This window comes from Mytilus galloprovincialis, chromosome 12, assembly GCF_965363235.1.
Source record: "Mytilus galloprovincialis chromosome 12, xbMytGall1.hap1.1, whole genome shotgun sequence".
NCBI lineage: Eukaryota > Metazoa > Mollusca > Bivalvia > Mytilida > Mytilidae > Mytilus > Mytilus galloprovincialis.
The window spans coordinates 74,180,162-74,204,728 of NC_134849.1; the positions used below are offsets into that span (position 1 = coordinate 74,180,162).

At 31.3% G+C, this 24,567-nt stretch overlaps 1 protein-coding gene across 1 annotated transcript in view; it reads left to right on the forward strand.

The window, feature by feature from the left end:
* Positions 1 to 16,044, forward strand: part of LOC143054827 (uncharacterized) — a 96,180-nt gene extending 80,136 nt beyond the window's left edge. The window contains exons 12-13 of the mRNA XM_076227878.1: positions 8,545 to 8,572; positions 14,053 to 16,044. Coding sequence (XP_076083993.1) covers positions 8,545 to 8,572; positions 14,053 to 14,468 — 444 coding nt within the window. The 3' untranslated portion in view covers positions 14,469 to 16,044. The remainder of the gene's footprint in view (positions 1 to 8,544; positions 8,573 to 14,052) is intronic.
* Positions 16,045 to 24,567: the final 8,523 nt, after the last annotated feature.

Sequence of the window (24,567 nt, forward strand, 5' to 3'; positions counted from 1 at the left end):
GTATAGATAATGTTATGAACAATTTTCCAGCTAATTTGATTTGCTTTCCTAGAGGACATACTTTTATTTAAATTTATTCAGATCTTTTTCCACGGTAATTCCGAATTATACTGAATATTCCATTTTATTTGACAGTTTGAAACTATATCTAAATTTAACGAATATTGGATTAATTTCATAGATATCTCACTTGGGATTACTACTTTATTCTGTTTATCGTAAAATTCAAATGTATTTTTAATGTAATAACCATTTTTTTGGGGGGTTCTGGATCAACGTGGATGTTTTTTAGTCTGTCCTTGAACAATTTTGGAATAGCTAATTTCAGCCTTGTCCATTCCAAGATCCAGTTTCTCTTATCTTTAAGAGTATTGTATATAAAGTTGTCGCTTTTGATGTTTTTCGTTTCTTCATCCCAAATAATTTTTATTGTATGAATTCCACGTTTTCTGAAGTTAGCGAAAAAAATAGGTTTTTTGTTGTATTGAATTGTTATGTTTCCAAAAAGTTGTTGGTTTAGGATATCGTTTTTATTTATTGGACTTTGTATACTTAAAAATTTTGACCACGTTTTAATTAACTCAAGATAGTATTTTGGAAAATTTTCCATTTGTAATCCTCGTAAGTCCGAACACTTTGCTGAAAAATTATATTTGATATCAAACTTCTGTAGCCACCATTTGGCTATTGTATTCCAGTTATCGGTTTTTGATCTTAAATTTTTTTGCATACTTTTGATTTGTTTGGATTTAATGAACGAGTCTATATTGATCATACCAATCCCCCCTTCCTCTACCGGTAAGCAACACACGTCCCTTTTAATTAAATTTACTTTTCCCTCCCATATAAAATTCCACATGACATTGTTTATTTCTTTTTTATATTTTTCAGGTATACCTCGCATTTCGATTTCGAACCCTATTTTAGATATAATCAATGATTTTAATATTAAGACCCTGCCCTTCAATGTTAGGTCACAAGATTTCCAAACCTCAAGACACGCCTTAATCTTCTTTATTTTTTCTAACCATATAGCTTCTATATCAACACTGTATCCATGCATGACTCCCAATGCTTTAATTGGTTCGCTTGACCACCTAATTTTTTTTATATTTTGGTGTTTTATTTTTCCAACGACCCAAATATACCCCTACAGTCTTTTCATAATTTATCTTAGCACCTGATGCTTTCTCATATATTTCTAAAACCTTGAATGTTTCCTCGATTGATTCCTCTGTTCTATTAAAAAATTGTGTATCGTCTGCAAATATGTTAATCTTAACCTCTTTCTTTTCATTTTCTATGTCAGGGTGGGGTAAATTGATTCCTTGAATTTTCGGATTAGCCCTAATTGTGGCTGCCATCGGCTCTGCTTGTAAAATTTATAGCATCGGCGATATTGGACAGCCCTGACTGATTGATCTAGAAATTGGGACGTATCTTGATTGAAAACCGTTAGTCATTTAACAAGTTTTAGCATTTTTAGTAACATTTTAACGCATTCCCGAAAATTTTCCCCAAAGTGAAATTTTTCTAAACATGCATCTAACCATTCCCATTCTGCATAGTCAAAAGCTTTTGTTTGATCAAGAAAAAGGATTGATCCTTCTTCGTCTTCCATATCTATAAAATCGAAAATATCTTGCAGCATTCTATTAGAATCAAAAATATTTCTGCCCTTAACAAACCCTTTTTGATCTGTTTCTATAATAGATGGTAGAACTATTTTCAAACGTTCAGCCAGAATTTTTGAGCAAATTGTATAGTCTACATTTAATAATGTTATAGGTCGCCAGTTTTTAATATCCTCCCTCTTCCCACTTTTATATAATAGGCTTATCATTCCAAGTCTCTGCGATTCGGAAAGTGTTTTATCAAAAAAAGGTTTCTTTTAATATTTGCGTAAGCACATCCTGTATCAAAAACCAATATTCCTGATAAAATTCTGCAGTTATGCCATCTTCCCCTGGTGATTTATCCCTTTTCATTAATTTAATTGCTTTGAAAATTTCATCTTTTGTAATTTCACCATCACATAACCGTTTTTCTGCTTCAGATAGAGTTTTATTTACATTATATAGTAATTTTTCCCCAGCCTCTCTATTACAACCCCCCAAGGTAAAAAGTTTCTCATAATATTTTAATTGTTCACCTAAGATTTCATTAATATTATTTTTGGTATGTGCCATTTTCGGCTTTTATTTTTGACTATAGTTTTTCTTTTCCTCGTTTTTGTTCTAATCTGAAAAAATAATTTGTGGATTTTTCACCTTTTTCATACCAATTTATTTTTGATCTTATGCCTGCTGCTTCTGCTTTTTGTTCGTAATATTTATATATATCATTTTTATACGCCCGTCGTCTTTTTGACGGGAAGTATTATGGTATACCGTTGTCTGTCTGTCCGTCTGTCCGTCCGTCCGTCCGTCGTCCACACTTCGGACAATAACTCAAAAACACTTTCACCAATTTCCATGAAACTTAAGTGAATTGTTTATATCTATTGACGTAAGCTCCCTTTCGTTTTTTTTTAATTTCAGATTTTAAGTTTTGGATTTATGGGGCTTTATTCATAAAAAAGGGGGGATTTTCAACACTTCGGATATAACTCAAAAAGGCTTTCACCAATGTCCATGAAACTTTGATGAATTGTTTATATCTATTGATGTAAGCTCCCTTTCAATTTTTATAAATTTCAGATTTTAAGTTTTGGATTTATGGGGCTTTATTCATAAAAAAAGGGGGATTTCAACACTTCGGACAATAACTCAAAAAGGCTTTCACCAATGTCCATGAAACTTTGGTGAATTGTTTATATCTATTGATGTAAGGTCCCTTTTAATTTTTATAAATTTCAGATTTTAAGTTTTGGATTTATGGGGCTTTATACATAAAAAAAGGGGGGATTTTCAACACTTCAGACAATAACTCAAAAAGGCTTTCACCAATGTCCATGAAACTTTGGTGAATTGTTTATATCTATTGATGTAAGCTCCCTTTCAATTTTTATAAATTTCAGATTTTACATTTCCGTGTTATGAATTTTTATGCTTAAAAAAGGGGGGATTTTCCAATTTTGGGACAATAACTAACACTTTCACAAAATTTTATGCAACTTTGATAAATTGTTTACATCTATTGACATAAGCTCCCTTTCCATTTTTATAAATTTTAGATTTTACGTTTTCTTAAGTAATGAATTTTTATACTTAATAAAGGGGGATTTTATGAAACTTTGGTGAATATATTAATGTAACATCCCTTTTGGTTTGTATATATATTTCTAGTTGATCATATAAATTCATTTAAAGCATAAAAGACAAGTTAAAAGAGCAACGGGCGTATCATGCGCTAAAGCGCAGCCCTTTATTTAGTTTTTATGCCCCACCTACGATAGTAGGGGGGCATTATGTTTTCTGGTCTGTGCGTCCGTCCGTCTGTTCGTTCGTTCGTTCGTCCGTTCGTCCGTCTGTCCCGCTTCAGGTTAAAGTTTTTGGTCAAGGTAGTTTTTGATGAAGTTGAAGTCCAATCAACTTGAAACTTAGTATACATGTGCCCTATGATATGATCTTTCTAATTTAAATGCCAATTTATAGTTTTGACCCCAATTTTACGGTTCACTGAACATAGAAAATGATAGTGCAAATTTCAGGTTAAAGTTTTTGGTCAAGGTAGTTTTTGATAAAGTAGAAGTCCAATCAACTTGAAACTTAGTATACATGTTCCCTTTGATAAGATCATTCTAATTTTAATGCCAAATTAGAGAATTTATTCCAATTTCATGGTCCACTAAACATAAAAAATGATAGTGCAAGTGGGGCATCCGTGTACTCTGGACACATTCTTGTTCAACCTCATTCAGATTTTGTTGTGTTCCATCATTTTCTAACAGATTTTCTAATTTATCTTCCCAATTTTTAACTTCATTTTCATTTAACCTAAGTTTCATTGAAACAGTTATTGTTATGTCCTTTAATTTAGTTTTTGTTAAATCCCAGAACTCCTTTTTATCTTTAAAATTATTTATGTTAAGTTTCCAAGATTTCCAGAATGTTTCAAAAGTATTTTTGAAAAGGTCGGTTTTAATTATACTATTGTTCATTTTCCAATAACCCGGGCCTCTTTCTGGTTCGACGATGTTCATAGTAATTGTTACGCCGTCGTGATCGCTGAAGGAAAAAAAATAAATTTTGCATTGTTTACTCTACAATCGATATTCTCACTAGTGAATATATAATCTATTCTCGAGTATGATTGACCCCTTGAAAATGTAAATTGTTTTTTGTTTGGATATCTGAGACGCCAAATGTCCGTCAGTTCATTTTTTTCAATGAAATTTTTTAGTTCATTATTTCCCGCATCTTCACGTTTGGGCATATGTTTTCTATCTAATTTCCTATTTAGACAACAATTAAAATCTCCCATAAAGTAATTCACAATATCATTTTCTTTATCTATTTTTAACTTATTAAAGAAATGTTTTCTTTCTATTCCATTATTAGGGGCGTAGATATTAAAAATTCTAATAGTTTCGTTTGAGTCTAATTTGAATTCAACTATCAATTTCCTTCCCTCCGCATCTTTATATTTTTCAGTAATGTTTATATCTAAATTTGGTTTCACTAAAATTGCTACCCCTTTGGAAACAGAAGTCCCGTTACACCAAAAACTTAACCCTCCCCATTCTTTTTTCCATTCTGACACCACTGGAATAATGCATTTCGTTTTGACTTATCTCCCATACCGTTTGCGTTTAATGAAACTAAACGAATAGACATACTTTATGGGAAAAAATAAATATGTATAAAAATTATTATCGTCTTCAAAATTCTGAATATTTAGTTTGCTATACAGTTCACCGATTTCATTTATGTAATACAACATAATAAAAGTCCAACATATATTCAATATATTTACAACAAATGAATTTGCATGTACACTTACAATGCCTTTTTTTTTTTAGAGTTATCTCCCATACCATATATTTCATATATAATTATTTTTTGCCTCCTTATTTCACCAACAAATACACATATTTGTATCACTAACATAATACAGTTCAATAATTTTCCAAAATATTTACAATAAATGCAAGATTTTGCATACACAATAATAGCATGGATTTTTTTTAAGTTTTTCATTATATGATAAAAAATTATATTAATATATTATATACATTTTTACACAAAGTTCTCCATAAGCTCGTTTAAGAAATGTGCCGGGATAATTTACTTAGAAACAGTTTCTTCCAAAGAAGAGTTTTGTCTTTTTGATTGCTGTTTCTCAGCTGATCCTGGTGTTGAAGCTGAACTTCAAGTTCTCTTTTTACCACTGGGTGTTGCGTATTCGCCTAATCTGTCTATGCTCATAAAGTTCTTGACAAGAGAAACAATCTCCCCTTATTGATTCCAGGTCTATATACCATAAAGGAAATGACTTCTTCAGTCTATTGCTAATTATCTCCCCTTATTGATTCCAGTTCTATATATCATAAAGGATATGACTGCTTCAGTCTATTGCTAATTATCTCCCCTTCTTGATTCCAGTTCTATATATCATAAAGGATAGGACTGCTTCAGTCTATTGCTAATTATCTCCCCTTCTTGATTCCAGTTCTATATATCATAAAGGATATGACTGCTTCAGTCTATTGCTAATTATCTCCCCTTCTTGATTCCAGTTCTATATATCATAAAGGATATGACTGCTTCAGTCTATTGCTAATTATCTCCCCTTCTTGATTCCAGTTCTATATATCATAAAGGATATGACTGCTTCAGTCTATTGTTAATTATCTCCCCTTGTTGATTCCAGTTAAATATATCATAAAGGATATGATTACTTCAGTCTATTGCTAATTATCTCCCTTATTAATTGTGGTTCTATATACTATAAAGGATATGACTTCTTCAGTCTATTGCTAATTATCTCTCTTATTGATTCCAGTTCTATATACCATAAAGGATATGACTTCTTCAGTCTATTGATAATTATCTCTCTTATTGATTCCAGGTCTATATACCATAAAGGATATGACTACTTCAGTCTATTGCTAATTATCTCCCCTTATTGATTCCAGTTCTATATACTATTAAGGATATGTCTACTTCAGTTTATTGAAAAAATTCGTACGCGTTATGATTCCAATTCTATATACCATAAAGGATATGACTTCCTCAGTCTAATGCTAATTATCTCCCCTTATTGATTCCAGTTCTATATATCATAAAGGATATGACTACCTCAGTCTAATGCTACTTATCTCCCCTTTTTGATTCCAGTTCTATATACCATAAAGGATATGACTTCTTCAGTCTTTTGCTAATTATCTCCCTTATTGATTCCAGTTCTATATATCATAAAGGATATGACTTCTTCAGTCTTTTGCTAATTATCTCCCTTATTGATTCCAGTTCTATATACTATTAAGGATATGACTTCTTCAGTCTTTTGCTAATTATCTCCCTTATTGATTCCGGTTCTATATACTATTAAGGATATGACTTCTTCAGTCAATTGCTAATTATCTCCCCTTATTGATTCCAGGTCTATATATCATAAAGGATATGACTACTTCAGTCTATTGATAATTATCTCCCCTTCTTGATTCCAGTTCTATATATCATAAAGGATATGACTGCTATAGTCTATTGCTAATTATCTCCCCTTATTGATTTCAGGTCTATATACCATAAAGGATATGACTGCTTCAGTCTATTGCTAATTATCTCCCCTTATTGATTCCAGGTCTATATACCATAAAGGATATGACTTCTTCAGTCTTTTGCTAATTATCTCCCTTATTAATTGTGGTTCTATATACTATAAAGGATATGACTTCTTCAGTCTATTGCTAATTATCTCTCTTATTGATTCCAGTTCTATATACCATAAAGGATATGACTTCTTCAGTCTATTGATAATTATCTCTCTTATTGATTCCAGGTCTATATACCATAAAGGATATGACTTCTTCAGTCTATTGATAATTATCTCTCTTATTGATTCCAGGTCTATATACCATAAAGGATATGACTACTTCAGTCTATTGATAATTATCTCTCTTATTGATTCCAGTTCTATATACCATAAAGGATATGACTTCTTCAGTCTATTGATAATTATCTCTCTTATTGATTCCAGTTCTATATACCATAAAGGATATGACTACTTCAGTCTATTGCTAATTATCTCCCCTTATTGATTCCAGTTCTATATACTATTAAGGATATGTCTACTTCAGTTTATTGAAAAAATTCGTACGCGTTATGATTCCAATTCTATATACCATAAAGGATATGACTTCTTCAGTCTTTTGCTAATTATCTCCCTTATTGATTCCAGTTCTATATGCTATTAAGGATATGACTTCTTCAGTCAATTGCTAATTATCTCCCCTTATTGATTCCAGGTCTATATACCATAAAGGATATGACTTCTTCAGTCTTTTGCTAATTATCTCCCTTATTGATTCCAGTTCTATATACTATTAAGGATATGACTTCTTCAGTCAATTGCTAATTATCTCCCCTTATTGATTCCAGGTCTATATACCATAAAGGATATGACTGCTTCAGTCTATTGCTAATTATCTCCCCTTATTGATTCCAGGTCTATATACCATAAAGGATATGACTGCTTCAGTCTATTGCTAATTATCTCCCCTTATTGATTCCAGGTCTATATACCATAAAGGATATGACTGCTTCAGTCTATTGCTAATTATCTCCCCTCATTGATTCCAGGTCTATATACCATAAAGGATATGACTTCTTCAGTCTTTTGCTAATTATCTCCCTTATTGATTCCAGTTCTATATACTATTAAGGATATGACTTCTTCAGTCAATTGCTAATTATCTCCCCTTATTGATTCCAGGTCTATATACCATAAAGGATATGACTGCTTCAGTCTATTGCTAATTATCTCCCCTTATTGATTCCAGGTCTATATACCATAAAGGATATGACTGCTTCAGTCTATTGCTAATTATCTCCCCTTATTGATTCCAGGTCTATATACCATAAAGGATATGACTGCTTCAGTCTATTGCTAATTATCTCCCCTTATTGATTCCAGGTCTATATACCATAAAGGATATGACTACTGCAGTCTATTGCCAATTATCTCCCCTTATTGATTCCAGTTCTATATATCATGAAGGATATGACTACTTTAGTATATTGCTAATTATCTCCCGTTATTGATTCCCGTTCTATATACCATAAGAGATATGACTACTTGAGTCTATTGCTAATTATCTACCCTTGTTGATTCCAGTTATATATACCATAAAGGATATGACTACTTCAGTTTATTGCTGCATGTGTGACCAAATAAAGAAGTAATATTATATACATATGAATGTATTTTACTATCAATTCACAAATTTAACAGGTTATTTTGGAAATATTAAATGTAATATACCTTTAATAGGTCAATTGTTTATTAAGCAGAATATGAAAAAAATGTATTACTTTATCTGCTGATATAAATGTACAGTATTATTGTTTTAATGTCCTTGTTTATGATTATTATTTGCAGGTTAAAAGAATAAAAGTTGTAGAAAGTGGTAAGTTTATGTTCAAATCTATGACAAAACTATGACAAAAACAAACAAAAGCAATCTGAAACCTAAGCAAAGTTCAACATATTGATACACATTAATTTTGAGTGTAACTTTATATGTACAATATACAGATACTATGGTATTCTGAAAATATATGAGGGGCAATTTTAATGCGTTTCAGATAGAAAAATCAATGATTTAGGTCTTCTAAATATTTCATTAATGAACAAAATCTCATGACAAATACCAGACTTTTGGTTTGAAACCTCCAGACTTCTACATGAGAGTCGTCAATTGAGTTTGAATCAAAACAAATGGAAATCTTTATCAATTTTTACAATAGAAACATATTAAAAGCCAAGCTTTACAAGAGATATGTATACACAGGGTTAGAAAAACCTTAATGTGTTGAATGGATTGAACTTTTTGTGAACAGTACTTGCTTATAAGTCGGAAGTTTGGAAGTAAAATTTTGAATCCAGAGAGAGGTACCGACTTATAAGCGAGATTCCAAGACCAGAGGATAAATCCAAGCTCAAGAAATTTGGTCAGATGTGAATTTCCTGGCCAAAACTACGTTTGTGATAGCCAAACTTACATAAATCTCTAAATAATAGCTTTTGTTGAAAATAAATGACTACAATACTGTCTTTGTGTTTTATTTGTTCTCTGTTAACCATTTGTGTTGAATTTCCCACTGTTTCCGTTTTGTGTATTGATTTTTCATGGTCACATGTATGTATCATACCAAAAGAAGAGCTAAGAACCAGAAATCAGAACAGGAAAATAATGTACTAAATATATAAAAAGAGTGTATCCAACCGACTTATTGTGTTATTATTGTTTTATTCAAAATTACAATATTGATTGACAAGCCAATATTATCCATGAATAACCCCTAATTAAGTGACAAAGAATTGTATTCACTATAGGTGTGAAAAATATCAGTGACAGGTTAATAGGTTAATTAGTTAGTGTCCCTTGATTTATATAATCCTTTAATTGATGGTGTCTATCCTATGTCTCAATATATTTATAAATATGACTGGTCTGTTATTAATGATTAACTGGATTCATTTATTTTCGATTAACTTTTATTTTCTTCAGGTTCATGTTAATTTATATTCGTTTTTCTCAAACAATAGGTGTTTGGTCATACACTATAAAATCATTGATGCATTACGTAAACAACATGAGGCAAAGCAGTGAATAAAAACAAGAAACAAGAAAGGAATACATCTTTATTATTATCAACAGAATAAACTATCAGGATGAACATCAATTCTATGTACACATTTAAAGAAACAAAAATTCATTCAATGCATGAAATTCAATTTAATTTCTTTATTTTACCGATGATCAGTTACTGTCTGCTGCAAAAAAAAGTCCCAATTTTAACCGACTTATAGGCGGGTCAAGACTGAATCCTTAGATTTTAGGGCATCCGACTTATAAGCGGATCAACTTATACTCGAGTACCTAGATATATATGTACAACAATACATGGTTGTCATAATAGTTCCACAATTGTCAGTTGACTTCTTCGAAGAGTATCCCTTTCCTGTCAATACAGAAGTTGTGAGTTCGATCCACATACCTAGTATGTGCCTTTAACTCCAATTTCTATCAACTTAAACTGCATGGGATCGTAAGTTGTTATGCCGAAGGTTGGTGGGTCTCTTCATATGCTCCAACTCCCTCCACCAATAAAAACTGATCATTAAAATATAGTAAATAATGCTGAAAATTTTACCACATAGACGATATCTACAGATTTCAACATGACTGAAAGTTCCAGTGACTCCTTGTTGAGAATAGAACCAATGAAAGACTATTGTACAAACGTTTCAGAAATTTGAAGTTGCTTACAGTTTCTGTTAGTAGTCTAACATCGGTGCTTTGTTTCTATAGTTTTTATGATAGTTTTTTGTTTTGTTTTGTGCTTTGTACTGATCTTTTGAGTTAAATTAGTTGTAACTGAATTGTCAGTTAGTTCTTATATTGTGCTGTTACCACTGTTCAAGGGTTTGGGGAGTATGCAGGGCTCACACACGTGATACCCTGTCACATTCTCTATATGCCTTACATAGGTCAATAGCCTGTAGTTCAGTGGTTATCGTTGAATTTTGTCTATCATATTGGGGTTTTTGATAGATTGTGAATAGTTGTGTCATAGGCAGTCATTGCACATCTCCTTATTTAAACATCAAAGGAGAAATGTAAATGGAATTCTCAGAAAACCAAGTTTCAAAAGTGACTACAACCATTAGTGGTCCCTGAAGTCTATCAGCCTAGCCAAGATCAGATGTGCATTTCACAATGGGTCTATGTTATAGGCTTGTAAAGACAAGAAGATAACCTTTGAATAAGTAACAAATCTTTGAACTGATAAAGAGAATGTAGGGTTACACAATGAATATCAAATATCATGTATAGGTGTTACCGTTTTAAAATAAAACACTAAAATACACGCTGAAAATGGGCAAAATTTCACGTTATATTGTTTCATTTAAAATTTCGCTGTTTTTATCAATTGATAGTTTTTAAGTGAACTTAATTTGAACTACATTATTGGTTCACTGTTATAGACAATTTATTCATCTTTCTTTTACTGGTTGTTGCAACAAAAAATCTCCAGTGGTTACAAAGTTATGATAAAAAGTTGGACACTATGTGCTTGTTATGAAATTTTGTACTTTTGTTTTTAGCTTACTCAGTGTAGTGATAAAAGAGAAAAATAAATCAAATTTATGCTATTATGTATTAAGTTTTCTCTTCTAGTATATACATTATCAGTCAGGGGCGTTACTTAAACAAGTTATTTTTTTTAATTACTTATATAAGTAATTTTTTATTTTAAAAATAATAAAATTACTTGATAGAGTTATTTTAATTTTCAATAGAAACATAGACTAAATGTAGTTTTCATGATTTTAAACAACATTTTTTATCATAAAATAAAGAATTTATCAGATTTAAAAGGAGTATAGAGATAAAGGATTACTTTGAAAATAATGGCAAAAATATTACTTGAATAAGTTATTTTAAACATTTTTGAAAAAAATAGCAATTACACTTATCTAAGGCATATATGTAATTGATTTAGGTTACAAATTATAAATAACTTCAGGTCTTAATTAATTCACAAGTATCTATCTATTTATATCAGTCTACCTTCAAGATTTTAGAGGAAAATGATAATTTAATGGTCCCAAGAGACCAATCTTTGACCCAGAAGCGTCGGTATGAAAGATAAGTGCGTCGGAAAGTTAATTAGTGTTTCTGAAGAATTATTTTTTATATATCAAGGGAAAAATAACCAGATAACTGTGAAAATTATGTAAAGCTAGTAAAATCTCTATTCTTGGACACCTATAAACATAATATTCAGAAAAATAACTTATATAAGTTAATTTTAAATTAGCCTCGTTTTCAACATTACTTGTATAGGTAATTTTAATTGTTACTTGTTTAAGTAATGCCCCTGACTGATTATCAAAAACTACCTCATATATCAATATTGCAGTACCCTAGCTGGAGATATATGCCATCAAAGTTGGATACACAAATAAAGTGAAAAAATGTCTTGTCCGTAGACATGCATTCCCTAGTAAACTGGAAGTATAATAACATTAATGTTGCATTGCTAAGTTCCTGTTCTTTTGTAGATATGAAAACACTACTAACATTTTTTTCTACCATCTATTAATAGAGGAAAAATTTCAAAAATATGTCAGAATGTCTTGTCCGTAGACACATGTCTTGTCCGTAGACATGTCTTTTTATCAATATTGCTTGGCTTTATGGGTCTAAATTAGTCCTATGTGTTGTTTAAACATAGAAATATCTTATTTTTGATAAATAAATGGTAATTTAAGTGTACTCAATTTTTGTAAAATTACTTCACAGGAGTGGATTTTAAAAAGTGGCAGATTATTAGTCATAAAAAGCATACCTTATCTTACTTCAATATTGTTGATTCCAATTGCTGCATACCTTAAAAGATTAACTAAATCAAATGAAGAAAAAGTAATTCTCTCTCTCTAACTTTATCTTTTGCGTTTCAGTATTAACAGCAGACGGGGAATTGTCTACGGACAAGACACTTGTACATAACAAGTATTAAATTCAATTATTTGAACTTAAATCTTATTTATAGGTGATGAAAGTTATCTATTCAAATTAAAACTCAGTATTTTCAACATAAATATAGTCACAATTAGTTCTAACAGATTTTTTTTCAACTGAAATTGTCTTGTCCGTAGACATTACCACAATATATTTGTATCCAATTTCCTTGAGTTCAGCCTAATTTGAAAGGTAACATGCATGATATTTTTTCAAGAGAACACATTTAACTATATCAAAATTGAGTTTTAGTAATAGTTTGATTGTTTTAAACATTCAGATATATGGATTTCAGTAAAAAGAATGTGTCTTCATTTTGGCTTAATCAATAAATTATTGAGATATATAAAGAATTATGGGTACAATTTTATATTTTCCAAAATTTAAAAACACAGATTAAAATTTAATTGGTAACTTTTAATCTTAACTTTAACAATCATCTTTGAAAGCATTTAATTGAATATCAATAAAATGTCTTGTCCGTAGACATTATCAAAATGTGTTTGTTTTCATTTTTCTGAAAGTTAAGCATCATTTGATAGATAAACCTGATAAAATGTGTGTTTTTTTTTTTAAAGAGAACACTTTCAGCTATATCAAAATTAGGTTTTAATAACACATTTCATTAATTATGAATACAATGTCTTGTCCGTAGACAAAACATATGAATTGTATTGCTAAGTTTGATTGCTTATTGTAAGAATATGAATCAAGTTATTTTAATGTTCTGTACACCAAAAGAAAGGTTTTTTTTGGAAGTTTTGTTATTTATAGATAAGTTTAGATACAGTTTTATCAGATAAGATTAATAAACAAAGAAAGCTAGTTGTTTGAAATAACTGTGTGAGTCAACATGTTCTTGTCAATTTTTTTTCAATTAAAATGTTTGATATTCAATAATTCTAAACATATTTTGTTGTCTTTGTCATTGACCAAAAATCTGACACTGGTGACCATGTCTTAAAGGCAACCATTAAAGAAAATTATACAGTTTTTAAAAACCATTTATTTGATAAAAATATTAAATATTTCTTCCAAAAACTGCATGAAAATATATAAATGCTTCCAGTGTTAGCCTAACGATGGCAATTTTTCATAATTTAAACCATTTTTGAACCAAAATATCAAAAGAGTTTTTCCCTGAGGTGATACTCATTTTTGACTTCATGTGAAACACAAAATGCACATCTGATCTTGGCTAGGCCGTATGGCTTCCTGAAATTCACATGGAATACTATCTATTGAAATCATTGTGTAGCTATTATATATACTGATATTTCAGACATTCCTTTGGAATACATTATGTACTATCTATTGAAATCATTGTGTAACTATTATATATACTTATATTTCAGACATTCCTTTGGAATTCCTAGATTGTGTTCCAACAGATGAGATTTTGGATGCATTAGCATCACGAATTGGTCAGGTATATTTTCAACTTGGTGCTGAGGTTGGACTGTCAATTCCAACCCTAGAGCATATTCAAGCCAATATTCCAAGAGACTTAGAAGCTCAGAACAAGGAAGTCTTGTTCCAATGGAGAAAAGACAGATCAGTGAAACCTACAATAAGGGTACTTGTACAAGCATTAGTTAATGTTGGGAGGGGAGCACATTGTTTACAGGAAATTCTTGAGAATGTGGATCCAAATACCCTCAGACGCTTTGGAGGAGGAGGAGAAGGAGCCATTCCAAAGAAACATCAGACAAAATCAGACCAGAAACAACCACGTACGCAGAAGAAGTCAAAGAAATGTCCAATATCTTGAATGTTGGAACCACAGAATATTGATCCAATTGCTTTCTAATCCGGAGAATAATTTAATGGTAAAACAGAGGTGAAACCAAAATCCTTATTTCTAATATATATATCTGTAATGTCTGAATTTTTTTAACTTCGTTTGCTACTAATTTTACCCAGCAACGACTACAGGGGATATACCATGATATACGTATAGTTTTCTTTGTTCGAAACAGTCATAAACATAATCCTTTCATAGGTTATGATGGTATCTTTAATCCAGCTTATTACTTTTTGTGATTTGACTATTTTCAAAAGATTTTTTTCGGACTTCACAACATTTTTCCCCTGTGCAATGCAGTTAATTTTTCGGCATCCGTCTTTTAATCAAATAAATATTTCTGTCACATTTTTCTTCAGTATACAAATTATGATGACGTCATATTGGGTCAGCTAAAAGTGATTATTTGTATTGTATGATCTGTTTGTATTGTATGATCTGTTTTCGGATTTGTTTAACTTCAATTTTATTTACTAATAGTTTTATCTTCTGGACAGTTTCACTTTTTTAAGGTTTTAGTGCTTTTAGGAACTGTTTGGATATATTGTCCTTGAACAAGTAAAATGTGTAAAAGACATTGGAACATTTTTTTATTTACTATTGTAATATACACAATGACACCGTTTGCCAGCAAGCTTTTATTTGTTTTATGAATCAGTGATCAAGTTTGAATCACAGATATAGTAAGCAATAGATAAACTTAATCTGGTGTATGGAATATTTGTTAGGAGAACGTATCTGCTTGCAGTTTTAATCTCACCTTGACCTGATTTTCATGGTTTTTTGCCAACAATACATTTTTGTGGTTAGTTTCCTTTCTTGTTACTTTAAGCAATAGATAAGTTATATATGGAGTATTGAATGCTAGTTATGTGTGAACGTGTTTCTTGCGGAGTCCATTTAACATTGACCTCATATCTATGGATCTTGATACTAGTGTAAAGCTTCTGTGGTCGCTTTTGTTTAATTATCTTAGAGATTTAAAAAAAAAAAAAAATTATGATTAGTAAAGTAGTGGATACCCTCTTGTTTAATAGTATAGCTCATTGACAGACTATAAATCTGAGACTGTTTGTCAGAAGGTTTACTTGGTAGGACTAATTGTCATTACAAGTTGTTGACTTACTATAACTATATATAGGAAGCCAGCATGTTTATTGTGATTATTTAACAGTTAACTGATTGATTAGATAATAAGACTGTCCCATGAGATAAAACAGAAGTTTCTGGAAATTATGTGTGCGACGAATGATGAACATAATAGATTATATGTCATCTATCCTGTCAGGGAAGATAAAATAGAGATAGGAAATATGAGTCATTATCCCTTGCGAAGCATAAACAACAATTATACAGGAGAGTCCTGATTTCAACATTAACTACCATTCTGATCTTCATCCATCTACAGTCAAGGTAACCAATCAAATTGCATGATAGCCAGTATATTTTGAAAACTTTTGACTCTCTTTTCCTGAGTTATGGAGCTTTAAACTTTAGATTTGATACATTTTAACATATCAGGCAGTTGCATTTATACTCCATATATTTTTATTTTCTAAAACGTTACATTATTTTGGGATTGATAAAAGATAATTTTCAAATTATTTTTCAGATTATTTTATTTTTTGGTTTGACATCGTGATACTAGCGGGAAGCTTATGTGATCACTTTGGTTAAATTGTCGTAGAGATTTTCAATAAAAAAATAGTAAAGTAGTCAATACCCTCTTGTTTTTATAGTATAGCACATTGACATAATATAGACTCAAGTCGTCTGAGACTGTTTTCCACAGTAAAACATTGAAAGGTAGCTTGTATTTTGTATCTTCCATTCTATATACTTGTCAATGTTGGAAAATGTATTTGCGTAGATTCTGTACTGCAAGGTAGAGAAAGTAATTATTTTCACAGATTCCATAAATGAAAGAGATCAGTGTTTTTCTATTCTGCAATATTGAAATAACTCCAAAACAGAATGTTCAAATCTTTTGTCTTCAATATAAAAGTTGTAATTAAAACTAGAAAGAAATTATATAACTATTGTATTTCAGACAATTTAAAAGCAATGTAAGGGAGGTAGTCCAATTCCATTTAAAGACTACTGTTATATATATGTTTGATTACCTCCCTTACACTGCTTGAAAATTGTGTATTTAGAAATGATGATTGTCTTGACATGATAAGCTGTAAATTTATTTTTAGAAATTACTTTTAACTAATATTAGTTTTAACCATGACTGTATGTCATTTTATATTTTTAATATTTTATGATGTATTTAAATACGTAGTTATTGTTGCAAACTCCATAAGAAATTTGAATTGAAATTATTTTTGGAATAAGGGAAAGGGGAGGTGAAAAAAAATTGGGGGATGATTAAGAATTTGAAGGGGGAGTACAATTTTTCGCATTTCAGATTTTAGAAATTAAAAAAGAAATTTTTTCAAATATTTTTTTTTAAAATTTAGTTCATTAGACCACATTCCTTCTGTGTCAGAAACCTATGCTGTGTCAACTGTTTAATCACAATCCAAATTCAGAGCAGTATCAAGCTTGAATATTTTGTCCATACTTGCTCCAACTTATAACGGTTCAACCTCTGCAGTCGTATAAAGCTGCGTCCTGCGGAGCATCTGGTTTGTGTTTTTAATGTTAACATGGATCTTGTCTATATACCAGCTTTGATTATTTTGAATTACTACAAATTCTCACTTTTTAGTACGATGAACATCATAATTACATCATTTCTCCTTAAATGTTGTTCTTGTACCTGTACAGGAAGATTTATCTAACACTAATTGTATATTGTCGAGCCTGCCACTTTTGTTGCAGAAAGCTCGACATACATGACATAGGCATAGTGATCTGGCGGCGGCGGCGTTAGCTAATTTCTTAAAAGCTTTATATTTTAGAAGGTAGAAGACCTGGATGCTTCATACTTTGTATATAGATGCCTCATGTTACGAACTTTCTGTCAGTCACATGTCCAATGTCCTTGACCTCATTTTCATGGTTCGGTGACTACTTGAAAAAAAAGTTAAGATTTTTTGTAATGCTTAATTCTCTTTTATTATAAGTAATTGGATAACTATATTTGGTATGTGCGTACCTTGCAAGGTCCTCATGCCCGTCAGACAGTTTTCACTTGACCCCGACCCCATTTCATGGATCAGTGAACAAGGTTAAGTTTTGGTGGTCAAGTAAATATCTCAGATACTATAAGCAATAGGTCTAGTATATTCGGTGTATGGAAGGACTGTTAGGTGTACATGTCCAACTAGCAGGTGTCATCTGACCTTGACCTCATTTTCATGGTTCAGTGGTTATAAGCTTTTGTGTTTTGGTCTGTTTTTCTTATATTATATGCAATAGGAATACTATATTAGGTGTATTCAATTATTATCTAAGGTGTACATGTCTAGCTGACAGGTGTCATCTGACCTTGACCTCATTTTCATGGTTCAGTGGTCAAAGCTAAGTTTTTGAGTTTTGGTCAGTTTTTCTAATACTTTATGCATTAGGTCAACTATATTTGGTGTATGGAAATATTTTATGATCTATATGTCTGTTACACAGGTTTCATTTGACCTTGACCTCATTTTCAAGGTCCATTGCTAAGTGTTAAGTGTTTGTGTTTTGGTCTGTTTTCATTAATTTATAAGCAATAAGTCAACTATATTTGTTGTATTGAAAAATTGTTAGCTGTACATATCTGCCTGGCATGATTCATCTTACCTTGAATTCATTTTCATGGTTCATTGTTCAATGTTAGAGTTTATGTGACAGTTGAAATAAAGCTCTGTATTTAGGTATATCAACATAATATCAATATTATAATTAGTAGAGAAGGGGAGACATTTCAGCGTGTGCACTCTTGTTTTTATTGTTGATATTCACATATGTACCAAGTGTTAGATTAGTTTTATTGATATTAAAGATATTTCTTGGTATTTTTTACACACAGAAGAATAAGTATACTTTTATTTTCATTTACCTGTGTATTAAATTATGCAGGTTTTTTTCAAAAGTGATGATTTTTAAAAATTTGTTTAACATTTCACAGTGATATCATACTTTAAATGTGTTTAAACCTGGTTTTTTTTTTACCTTTGACCTTAATTATTTAGCCCGTATTATTTTTATTAACTATGTATTTGCATTCAGATATCACAGATCAAATTTATTCGTTCATTGTGTGCTAACTTGTGTTTCTGCTTGAGTTAAGCCTTCCAATTGATATTTTATCTGACATTGGGGTAAAATTGTTTATCTGGTCAAGATCTATCTGCCCTAAAAAATTTAGATGAATCAGACAACCCATTGTTGGTTTGCTGCCCCTAAATTGGTAATTTTAAGGAAATTTTACTGTTTTTGGTTATTATCTTGAATATTATTATAAATGGAGATAAATTGTAAACAGCAATAATGTTCAGCAAAGTAAGATTAACAAATAAGTCAACAGGATCAAATTGGTCAGTTGACCTCTTTAGGAGTTATTGCCCCTTTATAGTCAATTTTTAACCTTTTTTCGTAAATCTCCATGATCTTTTACAAAAATCTTCTTCTCTGAAACTACCGGGCCAAATTAATCCAAACTTGGCCACAATCATCATTGATGTATCTGGTTTAAAATTTGTGTTTTGTTAACCGGCCAACAAACCAAGATGGCGGCATGGCTAAAAATAGAACATAGGGGTTAAATGCAGTTTTTGGCTTATAACTAAACAACCAAAGCCTTTAGAGCAAATCTGACAAAGGGTTAAATTGTTTATTTGGTCAAGATCTATCTGCCCTGAAATTTTTAGATGAATCAGACCACCCATTGTTGGGTTGCTGCCCCTAAATTGGTAATTTTAAGAAAATTTTACTGTTTTTGGTTATTATCTTGAATATTATTTTAGATGGAGATAAACTGTAAACAGCAATAATGTTCAGCAAAGAAAGATTTACAAATAAGTCAACAGGACCAAAATGGTCAGTTGACCCCTTTAGGAGTTATTGCCCTTTATAGTCAATTTTTAACCTTTTTTCGTAAATCTCCATGATCTTTTACAAAAATCTTCTCCTGAAACTACCGGGCCAAATTAATCTAAACTTGGCCACAATCATCATTGATGTATCTAGTTTAAAATTTGTGTTTTGTTACCCGGCCAACAAACCAAGATGGCCGCCATGGCTAAAAATAGAACGAAGGGGTAAAATGCAGGGTTTGACTTATAACTCAAAAACCTAACCATTTAGAGCAAATTTGACAAGGAGTAAAATTGTTTATCTGGTCAAGATCTATCTGCCCTGAAATTTTTAGATGAAAGATGAATCGGACAACTCGTTGTTAGGATGTTGCCCCTAAATTGGTAATTTTAAGGAAATTTTGCTGTTTTGGGTTATTATCCTTAATATTATTATAGATAGAGATAAACTGTAAACAGCAATAGTGTTCAGCAATTTAAGACTCAAACATAAGTCAAAATGACCAAAATGGTCAATTGACCCCCTAGAAGTTATTGTCCTTTATAATCAATTTTTAACAATTTTCATAAAATTTGTAAATTTTTACTAACATTTTCCACTGAAACTACACGGACAAGTTCATTATAGATAGAGATAATTGAAAGCAGCAAGAATGTTCAGTAAAGTAACTTAGTAAGATGTACAAACACATCACAATCACCTAAACACAATTTTGTCATGAACTGTCTGCTTCCTTTGTTTAATTCACATATACCAAGGTGAGCGACACAGGCTCTTTAGAGCCTCTAGTTCTATGTTGTGATGTAATACTATTGTTTCATAAAAGGAAGAAGGTTTGATACCATTAAAACGTTTAATCCCGCTGCAAATGTTTGCACCTGTCCTAAGTCAGGAATCTGATGTACAGTAGTTGTCGTCTGTTTAGGTATTTCATACGTGTTTCTTGTTTCTCGTATTTATATAGATTATACCTTTGGTTTTCCCGTTTTAATGGTTTTACACTTTTGGCCCTTTATATCTTGCTGTTCAGTGTGAGCCAAGGCTCCGTGTTGAAGGCCGTACTTTGACCTATAACGGTTTACTTTTAATAAGTGTTACTTGGATGGAGAGTTGTCTCTTTGGCACTCGTACCACATTTCCTATATCTTTTTTTCCTCTTCCTGAAGCAGGGATTATTTATTTGGACTCGGTAATGATCTCAATATTAATAGAGAAGGAATATCGTGTACATATATTTCATAACTAGATTAAACAGTTGTAGCATGCAAGATAATTCTAGAGTTCCAAAGATATCGAGACCTGTTTGTGTAATAATCACTGATCAGAATACAAAATCAGGCGATAATATCTGATTCAATGAGAAAACTATCAATCCAATTAATGGTAGAACAATGTGAATTTAAGCAACTAAAGGCTACTGCATCGCATTCATCATCAAGCAAAATCGGTTTATTGTAAGCTAGAAAAAGGCCCTACTTAAAAAAAATCTGAAACAATTCAAACTTATTTATGATAAACAATTAAAAACTACAAGGGGTGTTTAACAACCTGGTCATCGTATGAGGGTCCAGCACGGTCCGTTTTAACTTTTAATCATAAAAATTATTTATTGCAATAATGCATATTTAAAAGTGTTTTTTGCTGTCTGCACAGATTCAGATTATAAAAGAAATGAGTTACTTGTTTTGAGTAAGTATCTCCTTTCATATAGGACACCATCAATAAGAACATATTGTATTAATGATGTAATTTGTATATTTTCACCATAATTTAAACATATAAATATGGTAACAGTAGTATACCGCTGTTCAAAACTCGTGAAAATCCATGGACAAAAACAAAATCAGGGCAACAAACTAAAACCGAGGGAAATGCATCAAATACAAGTGGAGAACAACGACACAACATTAAAATGCAACAAAGTCCAATAAGATTCTTGAACAATCTGTTTTTACCATATTGTTTTTATTGTATGATTCTTATCATGTTATATTTATCATGTATATTATTATTATAAATATATTAAAATTATCAAACTTTTTGAACAATTTTTTCTTTACATTAGATGTCATTAATGTATACGTATGTTTGTAACAAAACCACAGTTGCTTGAGGATACATTTTTATTGTATTGAATTAAAGTAAGAGGATTAAAAATATTTATTTGCAAAACGTTTTAATCCGAAAATATAATGAACTAAAGGACATTACAAAAAGTAAAAACAAATAATTCTTTAACTGAACAAGTTGCAGAAGATTCAGAGGGGGTTTTCAAAAAGTGTGTCAACGAAAAGCATACAATGCAATAGCAAAATAAGAAAAAAGATGAAAAAAAAAAAAAAACGGTAGACACAATTCAACACAAAAAGGATGAGACTGAGGAACAATAACTCCACCAATGGATGATTTCATAAATACTAGAAAGGTTAGCATATTCTGGTCTACTAGTGGCACATGTCATGTTTGTCTTTGCAAGTAAACATTTGGTGATAAAATCTGATAGGCAATGTCAACAATAAAGACATAGAAACGATAGGTTCATATCTTTATTGTTGAATTATCTAGTGATAGGGCTTCATATGTCTATGGGATGTGAAATTGAAGCACAACGCAAGCTTCGGTCCAATAGATTCGGGAAGTTCCATTATCATTCATGTATGCTTCCTATTACTGAAGGACGCATTGGCCGGAACATTGCAAGAGGAGCAACGTTGTTTCCTATAGGAACGCCATTTGGCTGTTGAAAAAAAACATGTGTTAACCTTAGAAATACAAGCATGCTGATAATTTCCGGTAAGTTGAATAAAGTGTTACCCTTATCCATCATTCTGTCATTCTACAACGAACAGTATTCATGGTTATAAGTACCTTTTTATTATATCGTCTTGACATATTGACATGATTTACAATATGTGAGTCTACTATGATGAGTTACAGATTGAGTTTATGTGTAGTTTGCTGCACTGATTTATGCTGAAATATATGGGATTTGGCTTTTAGAAAATAACGGTTAAACAGACTTACATTTTCAAATTTCCACTCCTAAAAATGTCTTCAAGCCTTTTCTGCGAGGGGCAATTTGTGTCGTTCGGACACATCTAGTTTTAACAAAGTATTATTGATGCCTTCCTTGGTTGTTCTGTTTTGGCATGTTTAATGCAAAAGGATGATTCCAATGGTATTCTTTCCTTGGCCATTTGTTTTATGAAACAAGGTTGGACCTATTTTCTTTTCATTTTGTTAATAGTGTGAAATGTTTGGGTAAAGGATAGAGATGTTAAATGTTTCAATGACATTACACTAAGAAAGAGACATGGAATCTGTATTTACTCAGATTTCTTGAAAAGGTTAGTATCCACATCTGATTCCTATGGCTTGTAGATTAGATAGCTCAACAGTACAGTAGCTGAACTCGGGGTTGTTATTATGGATGAAACTTGATGTTTTTAAGCATTTAGTAGATCTAGCAAGACGGCATTGTTTATAATGACAGTGGTGTAATTTATTTATGAAGGAAGTAAGAAAGACTAAGTTGAAAGAAAACAAACTGGTCATTCAGGATTTCCTCCTGTGTAACATAACAGGATGAACTTGAATATTTTGCAACACAAAATGCAAGAAATAATATGTGTTCACAAGAAAAAACAATAATCATTCGTAGTAACAGATGAAAAACATAAAAAAGAATATTCAATATTTGAAATTCAGCAGATTCAGTGTATCTTGACATTAGTGAGACAGCAACCCAATGACAAAAAAAACCCTACTAAATGACATTTAGAGGGCAGCATATAAAACTGTACACAACATTTTACAAATAACAAATCATGTATATCGATTGGGTTTACAAAATACAGACGGATGGTCCAACGATTAAAAACATGAATGGTTGCTTAAATATAAAGATCATAGAAACAAATTAAAGAATACCGAATTAGACCTCGTGTATTTTTTGCTAAACTAGCAATAGAGATGCCAAACAACAATTGAGGATTGAACTCACAACATTTGTCCGTCGCATAGAAAACCTATCTAGTGGCTGTAATTAGTACCAATTCAAGATCGTATGCCGAGTTTGAGATGCCTGTCTTGGCTACTATGTTCGAGGGTTGATGTCGCATTGATATAGATGAAGTCGCGAAGTATTTCTCCGTAAGTGAGTTTTTATCAAATAGAATGTTGATTCAAACACACTTAAAGTTCATGTATGCTTAGCCTACAGTTTGTTTATATTAGATAAAACTGAGTCATAAAATAACCAATTATTGAAATAAAGCTCCTCGTGTTAATTGTTTATCAAACAGGTGTTTACCTTATGTGGTTACATAGTAAGTATGAATGGAGTAAGATTAAATCACATTTACAAGTTATATCAACAAGGTGTATCAGATCAGAAATGTAGCTAAAGGCAAATTGATATTGTAGTTACGGTTGTATAGATATAGATATGATGTATTCTACTTCAGTGTTTCTATTCTATTAGTTCTTCTCCAGTGTTTTTACTCCGTGTTACTATTTAGAGTTTCTACTGCAGTGTTTGTACTCCATGTGTTTCCAGTGTCTCTTCTACAGTTTTTCTATTCCAGTGTTCCTACTCAGGAGTGTCCAATCGTTCTTCTCCAATGTTTCTACTCCAGTGTTTCTACTCGTGTGTTTCTACTCCAGTTTTTCTACTCCAAATGTTCTATTCCAGAGTTTCTACTCAATTGTTTCTACTCAAATACTAGTGTTGCCAGTGTTTTCACTCCAGTGTTTCTACTCGTGTGTTTCTACTCCAGAGTTCCTACTCCAGTGTTTCTACTCCAGAGTTTCTACTCGTGTGTTTTTACTCCAGAGTTTCTACTTCAGTGGTTCTACTCCAGTGTTTCTACTTTAGTGGTTTTACTCGTGTGTTTCTACTCCGGAGTGTCTACTCCAGAGGTTCTACTCCAATACTAGTGTTGCCAATGTTTCTACTCCAGTGTTTCTACTCGTGTGTTTCTCCTACAGGGTTTCTACTCGAATACTAGTGTTGCCAGTGCTTCTATTCCAGAGTTGGTACTCCAGTGTTTTTACTCCAGACTTTCTACTCCAGTGTTTTTACTCCATAATTTCTATT